The sequence below is a fragment of the Drosophila persimilis genome, unplaced genomic scaffold (genome assembly GCF_003286085.1).
Source record: "Drosophila persimilis strain 14011-0111.01,24,50 unplaced genomic scaffold, DperRS2 tig00000520-arrow-pilon, whole genome shotgun sequence".
In the NCBI taxonomy this organism is placed as follows: domain Eukaryota; kingdom Metazoa; phylum Arthropoda; class Insecta; order Diptera; family Drosophilidae; genus Drosophila; species Drosophila persimilis.
The window spans coordinates 3,784,242-3,804,386 of NW_020825317.1; the positions used below are offsets into that span (position 1 = coordinate 3,784,242).

Sequence of the window (20,145 nt, forward strand, 5' to 3'; positions counted from 1 at the left end):
CTTATCCCCTTTCGGGGTCGTTAGATGATCAGGGCTCTACGGGTAAGGCGGTCCACCTCCACACAAAGTCTACGAAGATTTTCCTTACCATATGTAGGCCTTGATTTGTGTGCAGAAATCCTTATTAGCATTGGTTCCTGCATTCTCTCTCTTTCCCTTCCTTGTTTGCGTTTCAATCGAGAAAAAGAGAATTTATTCTACTTCATAAAACATCTGTGATTTCCTTGTAGAGGGAATACTTTTTGGGCATTTTGTTGGTTTCATATCTCTCAGAAACTAGTGCTATAAACTCTTTCCCTCAAAAAGACACATACGCAAATGTGAAAGCATTAGCATGGGCCTCTCCATGTATCCTCTCGAGAACCTAATCCTTATCGTCGACAACGAGCTGGAACCATATTTGTGGCTCATATTCACATGAATTATGACCTCGCCGACTATGACGGGTGGGGAGGGGGGCATCTATCGTTATTATTATTATTATTACTACAGGGCCACGGCTGGCAATTAAATTTTCCCGCAGAGAGAGAGAGAGAGAGATAGAGAGAGGGAGTCCTGCCGCATTGGTATGCATGGGACACCAGCTCGGGTGGGGGGAGAGCATAGAGGAGCCAACGGGGTCACCATTTGCGGTTCGGTTCGTTGGCCTGGCTAATTAATGTTATCGCATTTCATGCATCACTTGCTAATAGTTATCGACGAATATTTCACTGTCTGGCAGAGCATACTTCAAGCGGCATGTGGCATGTGGCATGCGGCATGCGGCATGCGGTAGTACTCGTATTTGGTTTAGGATTTTCTTCTGTGCCCGGGTATTATTTAATTTACAGGAGCAGAGGCAGCGCCCACCGGATACCAGTTACCGGATACCAGTGTGGGAGAGCGGGGAGTCCCCATCCATTCGCAGTGGATAAGTGGGAGAGTGGATTCTCGGAACGAGATTCATTCACTTTAATTTATGGGTAATGTCAAAGCAATTGCCGTTGATTGATTGATGGGTGGGGCTGTGTGTGGCGCAGTCATTGATTAACTTGGATTAGAGCTCTGCTCAAGAGAGGGCCGTCGACCGTCTGACCATCTGACCATCTGATTAATTGCTGGAGAATATTTCACACATCAAAAGCCGCGTCGCAGGTTATTAAAACTCATTAGAAAGTCAGCCGCAACCCTAACCGGAACCGGAACCCGCAGCCCGACAACTCACACAGAAAACAATGCGAAAAGAAAGGCCAAGAGAGCGGTCCGGGTTAGGGTCCGGGCCGTAATTAAAAGCAGCAAATAAAAAGAACATCACAAACAGAGAGAGAGAGAGAGAGAGGTAATGGGAGAGAAAAAAGTAGGAAAATAATTACCGGCACCCGGAAAAACGCTGCTCCCCGAGATTTTTCATCTCTTTTGTATTTTTACGGACTACACAGACTACAGAGTATGTCCCGCTGTCCGAGAAGCCCGATGCCCGATGCGAGGCGAGAGAGAGGCATAACAAAGATTTATGCCAGTGGACAGCCGAAAGGTAAAACATAAATTTGATGCGCCTAAAAGTGGAGTGCGGTGTCCGCCGGAGTCCACAGGACTCCCAGGGAAGGATACTGCGGAAAGCAAAAGTATTAAAGCGAAAAGTTTATCCTTCCCTGCTCCGGAATTTGGCTAAAACTTTTCTCACCCTCCTTCCGACGGATTGCCACCCGAATGGCTGGTGCGGTTGCATGATACGGGAATTTCTGCGGCTGCCCCCAAAAACCCTCAATCCCCGCGCACACACACACTCGCACAACATCCTTTAACTTTCTCTCTCGCGGAAAAAACAACAAAAAATTTGCACAACGGAAACTTGAGTATTTAGCCGTAAGTGGTAATAATTACGACTCCGGATACGAAGCCCCGGGCGGAATATGAGAGTTAAGAGACTAGAGCTGCGGCCCCAAAAATGGCCGACTGCACGCAAGTTAATTAAGTTTAATTGGATTAAAATTATATAAAATTATACAGCAGATCCTCTAGCTCCTTTTCTGTGATATGGTCTCTGCGATGGACGCACTGCAACACTGGTCACTGAAGAGCGGAAAAAGTACGAAAGTGTGCATCAAAAAGGACAACTGCAGTCTGCAGCCTCAAGGTTGAGCCGAGGAATGCAGCTGGGCCCAGAAGTAGCCAAAAGTACAGCTGGCGCTAAGCGGAAAGAGTTGGGAGGGAAAGTATAAGTACAGTTGCTTCAAGCAATGACTTCATGTACAGTCATGTACATCCCTGCATTCAATAAAAATTTGCAGGAAGTACAATTACTCCGTTCAAAGAGTGTTTGATCGAAGTTCCCTCTGAGAGAAACCCAAAAGTACAGTTGATGCTAAAATAACATAGCTTCCAGTACACAGTATGTGTGAGTGAATATCTATTTTTCCTTACTCTGGGTACAGTTGCTGCAAGCAAAAATTAGTTGCCTACAAAAATCTTCGCCGAAAGTACAGTCGCTGCGGGGTGCAGAGACCCCCCCTATTCTGATGGAGCAGAAACTTCTCTAATCAACAATTGTGACGAAGAGTGAGAGGGGGAGCACCTGGAAAACTCTATTCATTCTCTGCCTCTCCCTGGCCGTGTCACTGTCCCTGTCACTGTTCCCTGTGCCTGTTCCTGTCAGTGCCCTGCCATCCTGCACTGCTTTATAATGCAAATGGAAAATTCTATTACAGTCAGGCAGCCCGAAAGTATGCTTCATTTAATTTACGAGCCAATTTTCTAGCTGCAGAGCCCCGCAGGAATGTTGACAAATTTCACAATATGTTTTCTATGGCACAACATTATTAGGGCCTCCCTCCCCAAAACACTCCCCAGTGCACTATTGAGAGTGGAGCTGCGGAGCTGCTGGAGCTGCAGCTCATTTCATGAGGGGGCCGTGGGGCTCCAGTCTGTCAACGCGCGCAAAGTATGCTTTAATTTTATGACACCAACAGCCCCCACAGCCCCGACAGCCCCAAAAGCCCCGCTCTTTGGGCTTTTTATTGAAATATTATGCAACAAACTTGATGAATTTTCCCAGCTACGATGAAAAGTTCCAGCAACTGCACGGGGACTAGGCATTAAGCAGAAGTTAAGACTTGAACTGGAAGTAGAAGCAGTCAGAAGGCAGGAGGAGAATGAGGAATGACTCTTGGCCCTTTTAGCATTGTATCAGGTGTTTACCAGGAGGAGGCCCTGGCAAAAAGGAACAGCAACAGAATCAGGACAAGGACCAGGCTACAGGAACAGGATGATCACCAGGACCAGGCCCAGAGATGGAGACGTAGACAGCCAAGACGCTGAGGCGGCGACAACAAAGGCAAAAAATATTATAATAGCAATTGAGAATTGCTGATGAGCCAGTCGTCGGCACAAGCATGGAGCGGGGGCACTGAGGCAAAGTCCTGCCACTTTTTGGGGAAAATGTCAAGTCACGGCATACACACAATGCAGCGGAGAGAGTGAGAGAAAGAGAGAGAGAGAGAGAGAGAGACTCTCTTTGCACAGGGCCCCAATGCCGAGGGAGCTTTTTAATTATTCAACATTGTTGACAAAGTTTCAACTGCCTTCGAGGGAACTCTCCCTCAGACACAGGCGGCACAGCCTCTCCACTTCAGCCTCAACACAATATTATTTGCTGCTTGAGCAGTCAAAAGTTCCCATAGAAATAGGCAACAAAACAAGAAAAAAGGCCAGCCCAAAGGAGCCGAAGTTTCTGATACACTCTTCAGTCTCCAAAACGAAGAAATAGATACGGGTTTCAGTTCATAAGGTGAGAAAATGGGTAAAATTTGGAGAGCATTCTTCTGGGGAAGAACTTGGAGGAAATAGCCCTGAAAACTTACGGGATTAGGAGTCGAAATCGAGCGTCTATCGATTGACTATCGGGGTAGAAGCAACCAAAGCCAATCCCCAATTTTGTATTTAAAAATAAAAACAGAATACAGAAAATATTAAAGGAAGAAAAGGCCTTGCATTGAAAAGAAATTAGAAGATTGAAAACAATCGACTTTTAATCGATTTTTATTTGTAATCAGCGATTAAAGGAATTTTAAGAGAGAATCACAGAAAATCAACTGAAAAAAAATAAGAATTCAAGCATGCAATGATATATGGTCTAATTCACAAATCGATATAAAAAAGCAACATACAATATTTTCTAAAACCACTGAGAAGATATACATATGTATATAGGATCGTTCCGCACTGAAATTCCGAAGGCATAATTATTCCACACCGAAAAGAAGTCCAACACAAAACAGCTATCGAAGTCCCACATAAAGGTAAGCCCTGATGTACCCTGAAAAATATACATATGATACGATGTATGCTACCGATATAAAAGCTATTGCAAGGAATGTCAGAAATGCTGCTCACTGTCCTGCCTCCACCTCATTCAAATGGAGCGCACTGTCGTTGCGGATCTGGCCAAGGTCTTCAATGCGAGGCCAAGGTCGTGGCCAGAGAAGCCACGACCTCACGTGATCAATCACAACTACGGCATGCCGCTCTCGGATAGGTCCCAGGATGTGGCCAAAATGATCGTGTTGAAGGCCAAGGATCAATCATTGTCGATTGCATCACAAACTTCTTCAAGGGCGGCCTCTCCACAATACGTCGCCCCAGCTCTGGCCTTCTTTGCTTTCGAGGCACGAAGCCCCTTACTGTTTTAGGGCTGCTTTGGAGTGCTCATAGCCTCGGATGATTCATGAGAAATATTTCCGAGAGCAAGAAGTGGTCCGTAGAGAAGTTCCACTGCAATCGAATAGATTAATCGGCTTGAACGAAGGCTCTAACAAATGTTAGAGTACCATTCAATTACTGAAGTACCTTGTGGGTAGTGGACGTGGGTTTCGCTTTCGGGGGACTGGGACTCCTCACTGGAGTTCCATTTAATTACACACAAATGAGACTTTTATGCCCCTTTAATAAACTACAGGAGCGAACTCTCTCTCTTTCTCTCTCTCACTTAATATTCTTAAGCTGCAATCCTCTCTGGAATGCTGCCACAAGTTTATCCGGAAAATAGTAGAGGAAGGCCTCCAGCAGCGGCTGTGTTTTAGCTGCATTAAGTGCTGAATAAAAGTATGATAAATAAAGTTGGCTTTCTCCATCGATACATTCTTCCATCGCAATAGAATTATAATCGATTTCTCTCTTTAAAATCCATTAAATATTCCGTAATCAATTTGTGGGAGTCCTGCCATCGTTACAATGAGTGTCCTTCATTGTTGAGCTTAATGCCAAGCGACCAAAATGCCTCTCGACTGCAATTTAATTCCTTTACAGCCGCCCCCAACAGTAGGAGGAAAAGGAGACTCCACAGAGGGTTGAAGGCCTCCCACAGAGTGACCAAAAACCAAAAAAGCTTCTGTTGCAACTGCAGCCTCAGCTGCTGCATCGTCGGAACATTTTTGGGACGACAACGCGCTTCAATAATTCTGTTTGCCCACGCACACCAAACGGAGGAGGCAAACATGTTTCGAGTGGCTTTTGCGGCGGCATGGAAGCGAAGACAAAAAAAGGGGTAACCAGAAAGCAGTGCCCCCAAAAAAACCGAAAAAAGAGAGTCAGATGGGGGATCGAAGCGTGGAATACCCCGAGGATGGTTATGGAAATGCTACGAAGTATCTGAATTTAAAGCAGGAAAACTACGAAAACTTCCAATGAAATGAAGTTCCTCTCTCCAGCAGAAGAAAGGGGGTAGTTTTAGGAAACGGATTACAGAAGGGATTGAAAATTAATGACAGAGACAGTGAGAGAGTGTGGAAGGATACAGAGCATTTAGAAATCTCCTTTGACTGCAGTTCTGTGTCTCTTTGGAGCACTTTAGAGAGGGATGTATCCATAACCAATGGAATGAATTCAGGATAAATAGCAGATGAAAACGAATTTTGATATTTGTTAAACTTCAGGATTTTCTGTCTCTTAATGGCTCCAAAATATTGGATATTTCTTCAGCTAGACATAGGCAAACGACATTATCCACTCATCCATTGCTGTTTCCCAGGAATCTGTGCTGATGGACATACCCAGTGAAGGTATGGCAGAGGGTATGCAGAGACCAATGCAATTGTTTGCCCATTGGCATGCCCCAATGCCCCCATGCTCCACAAGCCACACAACTTCGTTGCAAAGAGTCCAATGCCACAGAAGCCGAAAGTCAGACCAAATCCAAGCAGACGATAGGAACGGAACGGAACGGCCTGGCGTGGAACGGAACGGAACGAAATGGGGAATGGAATGAGCGAACTGGCAGACTGCCTGGCGACGAGGCAATTATCGATTAAAAAAAATAAGTGCAGTGCTGCAGAAGCAGTGCCCGCCAAAAAAGGGAGCACTAAAGAGAGTCAGGACGAAGGCACGAGAGGATGTGGAAGGAGTAGGCTCTGAGGGGCGTGGCAGTGCACTTTTTCTGATTAACTGTTGCATAATTTTCGGCGCTGCGGCGCTTTCCTGCTGCTGCTGCTGCTGTTGCGGTTTTCTTTTGTGCGCGGACGCTAATTGAATTTGCATGACAAATCAGGCCACTCACTCGAATGAATAGCGTATAGCTGTGAATGGTTCATGTGTGTGTGCGTGTGTGTGTGAGTGTGAATGTATGCATATGAATATGAATACGAATATAGGGGGAACAAAGGCCAAGGGAAGTAATTGTGTGCAAAAGGAGCAGCAGAAAGGGGAGCAGGGCGTTCAGAAAGTTACTTAAAAAGAGCACCAAAAAAAAAAAAAAGAAAAGATAAAGGCAAGAGCACAAAGGAAGAGAAACCACACGTAAAAGACATGGAAATGCATGTGTGTTCAAAAGACGATGCTGCAGCACGATACCTTTTCCACCGACAGTTTTCGTGAGGAACGAATAAACCAAAGGGAACGCTCAAAATGGAATATCTTACAATAGTTACAGATAAATTCCGTGGAACTTCTAGTCTTCCGTGTCACGCGTCATGCAGCAGTGGCCTTCGGTCGGTGGAACTGGGATATTTTCTGGGCATCGGTGTGAAACCGACCTCTTTTTTTCGGGCATGGCCTCCGCATCCCCACATCCAGAGACACATCCGCCTCCTCCAAACAATGAGGCCTTTGTATGCCGCAACGCGTTCGCCTTTTCTGTGCCACACACATGACACACACGACACACACGGATACAGGACTCATACGTGGCCCCATTGTTTGTATTGAGATGAAGAAGAGGAAAGCAAGGCCCACAACATCAGGACGTCCGTCTGTCTCCAGTCCTGATGATGGGAGGCCGTGGCGGCTGTGGCGGCGGCGTTTTCATTTGCGCGTTCAAATCTAAGAATAATAGCCGCCTTGATTACATTCACGCCGCTTTATGACGAGCGGCTGAAAAAATAAGAGAGGTGTAGAGTGGGAGTGGGTATCGCAGGTGGGGGATGGGGGAATGTGTGGCACAGTGGGTGGAAAGTGGGAAAATCAGGAAAGAAAAACAAGTCAGCGAAAGAAACTTTGAGCTTTTCGGTGTCTCAAAAAGCAGACAATGCATTTAATAATTGTTCCTTATTTTACCAAAGGACACTCTCTCTCTCTCACTCTCTCTCTCACGCAGATTAGCTTAGCAATAATGGGTGAAAGCAGTAAGACTAGTATTGGTAAAGGTTTCTATGTGTGGAAAGCCAGAGAGAACTCACTGCTTCTCTGTCTCACTCACTCAGGAAGAAGCGCTAACCAAGCGATAGGCACTGCCGCAAGACTCGTTAGACCTCGTGTAACCGAATCGAGAGTAGTGATTGAAATCTTACTATCGTTTGAGACGTTCAGAGTAATCTTAAGCATATAGACGGCTCTTTCTACTACTCGTATTCAGAAACATTTTGCCCCACTGTGTGGCGTTTTCCGGCGGCACACAGGACCTTGCGTCTTCGTGTATGCCCTGCCAAAATGAAAAGAAATGAAATTAAGTGGCATGTTGTTGCTTGTACCACGTCTGAACGTTGAACGCGGGGGCCAGGAGCCGTGCAAGGATGTGGGAATGCGGCCACGCATGACCAGCTTGCAATCACCACCCGCGCCTTCCGGAGAGCCCCAGAGCCACAGCCACAGCCACCTCCACAGACACTGGGGCGACTGAGGCGTCTGTCACCCACTCGAGCCCCGCACTGTAAGCCTGTTAAACATTTCGAGTGTTAATTGTGTGCGAACAACAATAACAGACGGAATGGGCTGGGCTGGGATGGGATGAGAATGAGTGGTATTTGGTTATGGATAGAGAAGGAGAAGAAGAAGAAGAAGCAGGGGCTCCCTGACAGGCGGGATGTTGTGATTGCAGCTCCTCTTCTCTTCTTCTAAGGAGTTCACTGAGCGAAAGAAGTGCCTCTTTTCGGATTGATATCGTGGAAACCCTTTCCGCCAAACCATTTGACCCATTTCTTCTTTGAATTAAGTTGAATTTTAAAAAGTATAGTCTGGAGAATTCAATTTCAAAAAGGGTTTTTTTTTCTCCAAACAGAACAGGATGCAAGAGCCATCCTTCCTGGTCTTTGGTCAGACTTTATCGGCTTACCTGCAATGAAAGAAAGGAGAAAAGTTCGGCCTTTAGAAGAGGATTTCGGTAGAATATCAATTAAAAAGGGTTTACAATATTTCTATAGATCACGAATCACAGATACGACAGCCCCAAATGGATCAGAAAAAGATTGAAGGTTTGTTGCCCAGTTATAAGTATAGGACCGTATAGAATCAGTACAGAAAAACTTTTTACTCTTTGCTCTGCGGGGCCTTAACTGGGATGCGGGTGTAAGACTCCCATCTTACTCTAGTAGACTATTATTAGTAAACCTCCCATCCTTAGTTAACCGTAGAAAAATGCTTGGTGTGATATTTATGCACAACTTGATCAGGGGTGACATAGACAGCCCTGATCTGTTGAGCCGCATAAACTTCACGATTCCTATTAGACTGACTAGAAACTTTATACCGTTGTTCCTTCCACTTTGTAGATCGAATTATTCCTTGCATGAACCGTTTAGGGTCTTATGCTCGGATTATAATTCCCTCTACCATATTATATCCTCCACTAATTCTCTTCCTCTTATTAAATTACTAATCCTTACACACCTTTCTAGTAATTAGTAATTGTAGTGGTATTTGTATTTTGTATTTTATTGCATGCTTAATTTCTTAATAAGTTTAGTGCTAATTTTCCTCGAATGTTAGTCTAATATCTATCTTTCTTGCATGCTCGCGTTTGGTTCGGCTACGCACCGCGCGTCATGCGGCAGCGCCCCTCGGTCGGTTGGGCGGGAGGAGGGCTGCGTTTTGCCTGGGATCCGCGCGTAACAGCCTTCTGCTGGTGTCACACGGGCCACTTGACGGTGCAGTAATTGCATCGCCTCTTGATAGATGCAGTCATTGCATGTCAACGTCCAAATATTGGGAAAGATCAATGCCATTTCCATATGTCAAACTGTATAAAAACTTTTTTTTTTTGAGACTTTAAGGGGGAGAAGAGCTTGTGGCACACACAATTCTAAAGCACTTTTGTGTTTATGGGAACGGCCAAAGGGTCAGATATCCGATCTCGCGGATGCACCGTTGGCAGCCGTGCAGAGGTGGAATCCGACTCCCCACGGGCGAAGGGCCACGAGCCGCTGAGTCAGCTTTTTTGGTGGGAACGCTTTAAGATTAATTACGTCACCCTCACGGGTTGAATAACAATAAAACAAATAGCCAACAATCAGCTTAAAATAACTCTTTTATGGATACTTTTAACCAACTTTGGACACATCTTTCTCCAAAGTGATCTACAATGACACAGAATTTCAGCTAAATATGATCTTTGAGCGCTCTTTCCTTTCCTTCTCTTCCAAGGAACGAGAATCCTGCCATTCATCAGCGATTCCCAATATAAATCTCACCACAATCTCTTTGCTTTCTCTGTTGATAATTTGCATTCCCCTTATGATTGTTTCCTGTATTTTTCCATCCACTTCAACTTCCCCCTTCCCGTTGCCGTTGCCGTTGCCGTTCCCCTTCCAATTTTCATTTCCATTTCCCCCTTTTCGCAATTTCAACATTTTACATTCGCATTCCCATTCCCAATGGCGAATCAATTTGCGCTTTACATAAAAATCAACAAAAGATCTCTGAAGTTCGAGGATGTTCGTTGCTGAAGGATGCAAAATGGGAAAATGGAGTTTCAGGATGGCGAATGGCGAATGGCTTCCGAAGGATGGTCTCCTCACGAAAATCACGGCACATAACCCATTAACCCAACGTTGCCCAACTATGCATGCGAAATGAATGGCGACGACGACATCTACGGGTACGATTTCCATACAATTTTTTTGCATTTCCTTACCTGGTCTTTTCCGTGTCCTTTCTCTTGTTTATTCCCCTTACATTTCCCTGTTTATTCCCTGCCTACCAGAGTTCGGGGAACAACATTTACATAATGAATTCATATGTTTAATAAAATCTACACGTGAACATGAATATACACGACAGCACGAGAAGGACCATGAGCAAGGGCAGGAGCAGGAGCAAGAGCAGGAGCATGAGCAGCAGTAGAGAGGGAGAAACACACAAAAGGACAACCTGAATCCAGTGAATCCTGTGAATCCACGGAATTCTGAATCTCAATGCATGGAAAAATAGCAGCAGCAGCGCCACACAAAAGTATGCAGCACGCAAAAAGAAGGAAAAATAGTATTCCAGAAAGGGATCGGATCGGATGATGGCGGATGAGGAGGTTTTGGCTGGCAGGTTTTCTTTTTGAATAGTTTGACGATGACAATGACGATGACGCCACCATTGAGGGCACGCAAGCGGAGAGGGGGAGGAAGCGGAAAGAGTGCCTGCCCGAGGAGTGGCATGGCGTCACTCTGCTGTTTGGCCAAATTAAAATCATATTAAATTTGCATATTGCGCCAAAGTGTCGTCACAAAGTGTTCACTCTATCTCTCTCGCTCTCCCTCTCTGTCTCCCTCGTTTGATGATGCTCGAAACATTGTTATCGGTTATCGGGTTAGCGGCAGATGTTGCATAATGGACTACGATGCAGGGTGGGGGGCTGGAGCTGCAATTAAATTTCAGAAACGAGTCACACTTCCGTGGGAGAGACCCCCAGAGAGGGCATCATTCGATGGGTAGCTTTAAATCATCGATTGACCATCGATTTGTCTTGTTCACACCAATTATCAACCGATTGTTGCGTGGCAAATCGATCGATAGAATATTCACTGCAAGTCCAGTGATGACTGTACTTTCACTGCCCCCACCGCTCTGGCCCAGATACAAACACAAAACTTTTCAACAAATTCTCGACCACAAACTGTCAAAAAAAGCACAAACAAAACAAAAGTTCAAATGACCCAATCTCCAAAAATAGGCAAACAGAGAGGCAGAGAAGGAGAAGGAGAGAGAAATATATGTAGAGTACATGAGAGAGAGAGAGGGGTAGAAGTGGCCGGCACAAATGGTGTCTGAGAGGAAGAGTGACAGGGAAAGAAAAATCATTTTGACAGCTGATGGAGGTGGGAAGACGGGGGCTAAAAGTTGTCAGAGCCCCCCCCACATAAACCTAAAGAGAGTGAAGGAAAAAGATACATATATACAGAGGCACAAGGAGTGAGAGGGACTGCGACACATCCAATTGGCAATTGTGATAAATTGTACTTTTAAGCATTTTAAACCCCAGACCCCCCAGACACATATGTATATGTAAAAAAGGGGCAAAAGTAAGCCTTCAGGATCGCGTCAGTCCCTCATCAATGGAAAGGGATATCCTTTTTGACTTTTGACCAGGAATCTTCCCGCCTTTTCCCCTCCCTACCTCCCCATCTCAACCGTTTTTCGTTTCGCTTTTGGTATGTTAAAACTACTTTACTAATAATGCCTCAATTGTGCTTTCATTCCTTTGGGGTTGGAGGATGGGGGCTAAGGACATCCCCCCCCCAACTGTGTTCCCTGCTCGGATTGATTTTCGCCTACTTCTTCTGGGCTCTTTCTTCAGGATTTTCCCTTTTCCTTGTGTAGTATCTTGAGTATTAATCCTAATTGAAGGGAAATCCCCTGATGGACACGCACATGGCCAGGGAAACGCTGGCTGGAGTGTCAACCCTTTTTTTCTTTTTCTTTCGTTTTTGTATCATATTTTTGTTTTGAGTCTTGGATTTTATGGCCTTGTGCTTTTTTGTTTGTGTTTTAACTTTTCCTGGTTTTGTTTGTGGCTTTCAATTCCGTATTTGGCCGACCTGAAAAGTAGACCAAGGATTTTGGGGATATAGAAATGGTCCCTTCACCCCCCCGTGACATCCCGTCCAGCCGTATTCTATCCCAACCCCACACTCTATTCGATGTATCTCTCGTACTTTCTATCTTTATATCTCTCTGTGTGTGTTCCCAACACGTTCACTTTCTCTCAGTGTTTCATGGAAATCAAAAACCGGTAGAAAGAGATGGCGAAAACAAGCATAAGAAAGGGATAGCTGGAAAGTGCAAGCCTGAAAGAAAGCTGCGTAATTCTAGGAGCAGAGAGGGGAAAGCAGCTTAAAGGAAAGCCCCATCCGAAGCAGTTTTGTTGCTCTACCTCCTTCTCCACAAAAGCAAAGTACCCTCTTTTTGCAGGGTATGTAAAAGTATATGCGGAAAGCAGCAAAGGCAAAGGCAGGAGCAGCCATCACCGATGGAAAAGCCAAATAAAAAATGCTCAAATAGACATTTAATGATTCCCCATTGTCATTACATAAAGGTGACTTATAAAAACCTTATTTCACAAACACACAACAAGTGAGAGAGAAAGAGAGAGCAGTAGCAGCAAAGGAGTGGGAATAGGAGCAGCAGCAGCTGGAGGATGAGGATGGGGTCCTGGGTCCAGTAATGGACGATGTGGCCATGCGGGTGTGAGCTCGCTTCATGGCACAAAGGCATTTCATGTCGGCTAACGAGCACTTGGGGCATAGTACACGGCCCCAACCCCCTGCCACTCCCAGGACCCCCCCGCCACACCCAGAGAGTCAGGGAGAGCGGGTGCAGCGGGCGAAAGCGAGAGAGTCTAAGCCACAAATGGAATTGCTACGGGGAGGGGAAACACATTAGCACCTGCCCCCGAACTTTTACACTCTGTGAATATTACTAGAAGCGCATTCGGTCACACTTTCATGCGTCAAGGACATGCATTAGCTTTTTTATCATTTAATTGAAGGACTGGTCACACTCTCTAACCGTACAGTATGCAGAACAGAGATGTTCTTCGGCTCCTCAGGAGCCAGCCTTTTCATTTGCCATATTTTCTTACGAAAATATGCGATTGTACGCTTTTCTCATTTTCAGCGGTTGAAATGTTTTGTTTGGTTTTTCGGCTTCTGTTCTAGGGTATGGGTGCACACGGATTCCCACGTACTGCGTGTGCGTGTGTGTGTACCGAAAATTGTGCGTTCATTTTTGTTTCGAGCTTTCAGCTTATTGGCGAGTTGACCTGGCCGCCACAAAATAAATGAGGAATGGCCCGGACGAGTGGGAGTGGGGAGTGGGTGCGACACAAAGTGAAAGATAACAGCTGGTCGGATTTATTTGGATACGTAAATATACAAATTACAAGAATAAAATTGCACATTTATATCCATATTTGGACAGGTTTATTCTAAATTATCCACATACCATGCACGACTTCTTTGCTGCCGAATTATCAACTTTGTCAACAAATTCATTATTTTATTATTCATTATTCGATATTTGTATACGATATTTGTATGGAATTGGCTTATAAACACATTTCAAATCACTTGTCATTCCGATGGGAGTGTACATGCGTGCCGCACCTTGAACACCCTCATGTGCAGAGTTCTAGTGTGAAGTCAATTATGAAATATCGTATATTGCATGAGGGTATTCAAAATGTGGTGGCAAGCTTCTTTAAGTACTCCCAAAGGGCGCTTATGAGGGAAAGACCAAAACAGCGGGCGAGTCCTCTGAGAAAGACAAGAGAATTCCTTCACCAACACTCACTCATTAAGCATACGCAGGTCTCTCAGTATAAAATAGTTTTGGCCCGAAATTATATTTTCACCCGCTCAAATGTATCTCACAGATACAATTGACCAACACGTTCATTCTTTAAAAATCTCGCTCCATCGGGGGTATCTTTTGTAAGTGTCATCCGTGTAATGTTATTAGATGTCTGTACATATATACAATACAGAGATTATTATTATTATTATTATATAAAGCTAATAAATAGTTAAAACTAGGTATTAACAATGTATGGGGCTATAGCTACCGAGGCCTTAAGCTCGCTATGGTATAATTTTACACTTGAGTATGTATGAACTTATATACATATGTACAGGGTTGGTTTTATACGATATTATATGTTGTAAAGGAATTATCTAGTGTACTAGTTGTGTATATGTATGTGTACAGGTATGGTAGTTTATGAGGTTATATGTAGTGAATGATTTTGGATTGAACTAGGTAGTTGAGGATTATTTTTGCGTTATTGTTGTTAGGGTTGGAGGTGTATTGCATGGGGTCGGTGTTATGGAATATTGAGGATCTTTGTCGAGAGAGGGCGGGGCATGTGTATAGTATGCGTCTTATGTCTATGGTTGGGTTGTGGCACAGTGGGCATGCGTTGGAGGATGTTTTATCCATGCAGTGGGCATTGGTGAATCTTGTGTGGCCTAGTCTCAGTCTGGTTAGGATGACTTGGTGTCATCTGTTAAGGTTGTTTATGTTTTTGGGGGGAGGATGAGTGGAAGACAGATTGATAACTTGTTGGTACCAGGGATACAGAGATAATGTAGGTAGAACTACAGCAGGGAGTGACATTCGAGTGTATTTTTTTTGGTTGCTTTGGGTCTTGCACCTTATTTATTGTACTACATAATACAATGTTTCAATACCATGCAATGCAATATACAAATGTGTAGAGATAGTCCATATTATATACAAGTACATACACTTATTACCGGACTCTGTGCACCTTGAATAGCCTAATGGACGATGATTTTTATGTTAAGTCTTGAGCTCAGAGACTATAAGAGCTAGAGCAACCAAATTTTGGTGGCCATACTTCTGTGTGTTTCAAAATGTCGCCCCGCCATCACTAAGAACAAATATCTGTGGCATACTATAAAACCGAAAACTCAAAATAGAAAAAAAGAAACAACTGACAATCTGATTGCCGAATCTGGTTTAGAATGGGTCATTATTTTGGTCAGAAGACACAAAGAAATTTCCGTGACTACTCAACGACCAGCCACGCGCTTACTGAATCTCTCTCTCTCTCTCTCTCTCTCTCACACACTCTTCTTCGTGCAGTGTGCGGCATCTGGCGGAGGGGAGCGAGATAGCAACACACATACTGACTGAGATCGATTAGAAATGTAGAGTCGCGACAGTAGCAGCGATTCACAGCGTTCCCCTCGTTTTGTTACTTTTATTTGCTCACACTATCGTCTGGAAGTATAGCTTCCATAGTTTATCTTAATTCTTGTAGACACATTGAGACAGATTTATGTTATCTATTCTATCAATTACTTGATTGATTCCCAATGATTCTTGTTAATTGAATAAGTTTTTCTTGAATCTTCAAAGCATACGTCTTGCTGGTCACACTGGGCATACACTTTGGGGTTTTTCTTTCAATTATTTCAGCACATTCGAACTTGAATCGAGTGCTCGAGTGTTCATGGGAGCGGATATCATACTATAGAGTTCTGCTCTGTTTCTCCATTTCGGCGAATCTCTTCAATGGACTGTGGAGAGTGCATTGTCCTGTGCCCATTGTCCTGCGCTTCTTTTGAAAATCTTTCACAATCTTTCGTTTCGTTTCGTTTCGTTTGGCTCAGCAGCAGAACTTGTTCGAGGCGCTTCAAAGTTTTTGGTTTAGTCGGCGAAGTTTTGCTTCCCATAAACGACACCACACCGCGAGACAACCACAAGTCGAGTTTTCACTCCCGTCCCTGCTCCTCCTTTCCTTTTCTCGGGTACTCTGTCTGCCTGTGTCGTTTTTCGGCTTCTCCATTCTGCTTTTGTGGACGGTCTCTTTCTGTTTGCTTGTTGTTTTGTCGTGTGCTTCGGATTCGATTTAAGTTCCGCTTTGCCTATTGAAAGTTTACTTTTGTCTTGCATCTTCGGCAGTCATTTTTCTTTCGAGGTTTGGCCTTTTCCACTTTCCCTAGGAGCCAGGCCCCCACTGCCTTCCCGTTCTCTAATTTCTCCGCTTTCTCCGCTTTCTCGGCTCTTTCGTTTTTTTGTTTTGTTTTTGGGTTCTCCTCGTTATGTCCTGGCCATGTTTATCAGAAATTGAAGCGACTGGGGGAGTCGATTGAGTTGAACTTTGATTGTCAGAATTTTCCAACTGGTTTGCCTTGGCTCTCTCTCTCTCCCTCTCTCTTTCCCCTCTGTGGCCCAGTTTTTTTGCGGGTCGAATGGGTGGTGGTGGTTCGCCAGTGGCTCTGTGTTTCTGTGGTTTGGTTAAACAATGAAATGTCTGCATATTTGGCACCATTATTCAAATTGCCAGTATGCACGCGCTTCGCCTTCGGGCTGTGTCGTTACCCGTGGAAGTATGCCACACAGTAATCGAGCAAATGGCAACAGTTTCAGCCGCAATGGCGCCCCTCCCCGTACCCCTGTCAATTATATCTGCCACAAATTCAATGCAGAGTAGGCCCCAGTGCCAGAGGTGCAGGTACTCCCCTGTTGTAGAGCACAGCAATGCGACATCCGCAGGTGAAAGCGGCGAAAGAGCCGCAACCGCAACGAGTGTTCCACTGCACTGGGCGGAAAAAGCACACAAAAGCCTACGAAAGAGCCTGCAAATATTTGGCATACAGCAGGGTTTTTGGTAGATAATAGCTATTGCCAGAGGCATTGCCTTTACAAATGGCATGATCGTATTTCATGAACTGCGGATTGCAAAACTGTAACGAGAGCTAAAATGTGCGTGTGTGCATCGACAAAAACGTTTCGCTTGGTGGTGCTGTAGCGGATCTGCAAGGATATCTCTCAGGTCCCGTTTTCGATTTGTTTTGAAAGAAGATCTAACCGACTATTAATCCTCACACATCCAGACATCCAGTTATCGCTCTAAGAATCTTTTTTCAATACTTCCGGATTGCTTAAGGATAGAGTCCTAATTTAATGCTCCGGCACGCTCCCTTGGGCATGTGGTCGTGCTTCTTGAAGGATACATTCCCTCTGCAGGGAAACTTCAGTTTTTTCCTTCAGTGTCGATCCCCCTGGGGCACGTGTCGAGTTCATTATCGCCCATCGGCACACACATGGCATACATGGTGGCAGCTCTGGCCCCGGCTAGGGTTGCCACCGCCGTCATTCGCATTCGCATTTGCATTGGCATTTTCTATTGCCGACTTCTTTGTCGGTTTTTGGGGCGCATTACAATTTAAATTGTTCGCATGCGGCCGGGCAAAACTTGTCGCATATTATTTATGAGCCACGACCCGGGCCCTCTTTCTACCCCGGCAACCTCGACCCAGGAACAGGAACAGGCGGACCCCTTCCCCATCTTTTCCGTGTGTGGCCAGCCTTAAAAATTTTAAACAACACACAAAAAAACCTTGCATACATTTCGCAGTGGCCCCGCAGGAGGAGCTGGAGCAGGAGCAGGAGCAGAACCTGGAAACCTGGAGCCGACCACACGCTGTGTGCGGACTAGGCTCAAGATTTATGGCTTTGCGACAGGCGGGGCAGACAGACAGAGGGACGGAACCGAGGGGGACAGGGGCATGGCAGTGGACAACCAACAGACAAGGGCAAACAGAAGGAGAGAGACAGACAGACAGATAGACAGACAGCTAGGTAGAAGGAGGACCGACACGACAGCAGGACAGAGGGGCCTGCAGCCTTAAAGAACTGCTGTCCACAAAAGAAAACTTCCAGGAGGAGTAGCGACCCAGGGAGGTTCCAGCAGAGTCAACCCCTAAACTAAACTTTGAACTCCACCAACAGAAAGCAGCAAGCTTCCATTCATTCCAGAGGCCTTCACGACTCCAAAATGTACACTAAAAATCTGTATTCTTGTTTCATTGAGAAGCCCTCAGAGTAGCAGGAATCAGAAGATGTTTAAGCCCCCTTTAAAATAAGGGCATCTCCAATGGACAGAGATCTTGTCTAAAAGAGAATCCCCCCAACAGGCTGATCGCTTACCTTTTTCAGCATATCATCGAGCGAGTCGACATCGAGGCCGGCATAGTTGTTGTTGAATTGGCTGGAACAGTTCGAAGAGGTGCTCGTGTAGCGCTTTCGACGGCCCAGGGCCGGGGAGTTGACCAGCGAACTGGGGCCGCTGGACCCGGCGTACCCCAACGAAGCGGCAGCCATCAGGGGATAGAGCGAGTGGTGCGGACCCAGGTGGGGCACATGGCCAATGTGATGGGCCCCGGCAGTGCAGCAGACGGCCGGGCATCCCGCTGGATGTGGATGCTGCTGCTGCTGTTGCGGGTGTGGATGGCTGCGAACGGCGGCCAGGGGCGAGGGCGGAGCCGTGTGATGCAGCTGGAAGGGATGCAGCTGGTGGTGGAGCGGGGATCCATGATGCATGTGGTGATGGATGTAGCCCCCGGGTGATCCGCCACCCGGCGAACTGTTCGGCGATGTCCCTGGCCCAGGGTTCTCGGTGGCTGCCGCGGCAGCTAGTCCGGCGCCTGTGGTTGTGGTCGAGGAGGAGCACTCAATGATCGTGGTGGTGGTGGTGGTGGTGCTGGTGTTCACCGTCACTTCCATGGCAGGGGTGCTGCTGCTCGTGGGTCCTGCACTATGGGGCCGTCTCGAGCACTCGCCCTCGCGCGGCAGCAGCGTGGCTCCTCCTCCATTGATTTCCATCGAGAATCGAGAGTTCGTCACACTTTTCACGGAATTTTTCGCTTCGCTTAGGCTGGGCGCACTGTCCGGCCCATGGCACTCACTTTCTCTCACGCTGGCGCTTTAAATCTCGCACTTCTGTGGCAAGTGGCAAAAGAATTTGTTGCAACACACACACATGCACACACGCACACGCACACACCCTCTCTGTTTCTGTCTGTCTTTCTGTCATGCAAATTTATGTTGCAATTGTTTCTTTTTTAATTGCATGCTGCATACTTTTAGGCGCAGCGACGCCCACGTGATTAATGGCCCCGCGGGAAACGCGCCCAGAAAGGGTTGGGCAACGGACATTAACCGCAGAAACAGATTGTTTGTCATTTGCCATTTGATGGCGACAAAATCGAAAATCGAGAATCGAGAATCCCGTGAATCCACATGGAAAATGGCAATCGAATGTCATAAAGAAGATAAATAAATAAATTAAATCTGATTTCGCAGTCGCTTCGACTGTTGAAGAATCAACCACAACAAATTTCGAAGAGTTCGACATGTGTGTATGTGTGTGTGTATGTATGGGAAGGCACTGTCACCGATATCTGTTCACTTATGGGAACTTTCGTGCAGCCAATCAATCGAAACCGAATGGATAACCAAATTTCAACCAATTTTTGACAGCATTTTGCATGAAAAACAAGAAAGTCCTTCTGGAAGAACTGAACTGACTCTCAGAAATAACAAAAATACCATTGAAAAAGAACAATAAATGCCAATTATAAGTACACTGAGGAAAACTAGTAAATATTTATCCCCTTTAAGAGCATTGCAGACAGAACAAATGATTGCGTGGGCTAAAACAAAATACATAATAAGTATAAAACCATAACGTATCGGTGGCACACACGTTTTGAGTCGCCCCACACGCTGCACTGAGGCCCCAGACGGACGCACTGGCGCTGGAAATTCACAACAAGCAGCAATCAATTCCGTAGCATAAATAACTCAATTTCTGATGGAAGGAAGGAAGCAAGGAAGCGAAGGAGCCAGGCAAGGCAGGCTAATGCTGTCCGGTCATCAATAAATTCTGCTTTTTCCCTGTGACAAGAGGGGAGCAGGGAGATAGAGCGGAGAGAGATGGAAGTGGAAATGGAAACGGGAACGATGGCTCTCTGAAGCTTTAGCTAATTAGTGGCTAAACCTTTTTCGATTATGCGGCCAGACATTGGCATGATTTGAGCCCAGGAATACCAGGGATATATATACATATATCTATACAATAGAGATAGAGAGAGGATAGAGATCAGATATCAAGTGGCATAGTGGCCACAGTCCAGAGCGGAGAAATTCGATGCAACAGCATGC

At 45.6% G+C, this 20,145-nt stretch overlaps 1 protein-coding gene across 6 annotated transcripts in view; it reads right to left on the bottom strand.

Moving 5' to 3' along the window:
* The window catches only part of LOC6596713 (uncharacterized protein CG43867), a 128,179-nt gene that overhangs the window by 66,248 nt on the left and 41,786 nt on the right, over positions 1 to 20,145 (bottom strand). For 2 of the 6 annotated variants that reach the window (XM_026990217.1, XM_026990216.1), the window contains exon 1: positions 18,130 to 18,921. The exons of the other annotated variants lie outside the window; for them this stretch is intronic. In XM_026990217.1, the coding sequence (XP_026846018.1) occupies positions 18,130 to 18,804 (675 nt within the window). In that variant the 5' untranslated portion in view covers positions 18,805 to 18,921. Of the gene's footprint in view, positions 1 to 18,129; positions 18,922 to 20,145 lie in introns of those variants that run through there. 6 annotated transcript variants of the gene reach the window in all.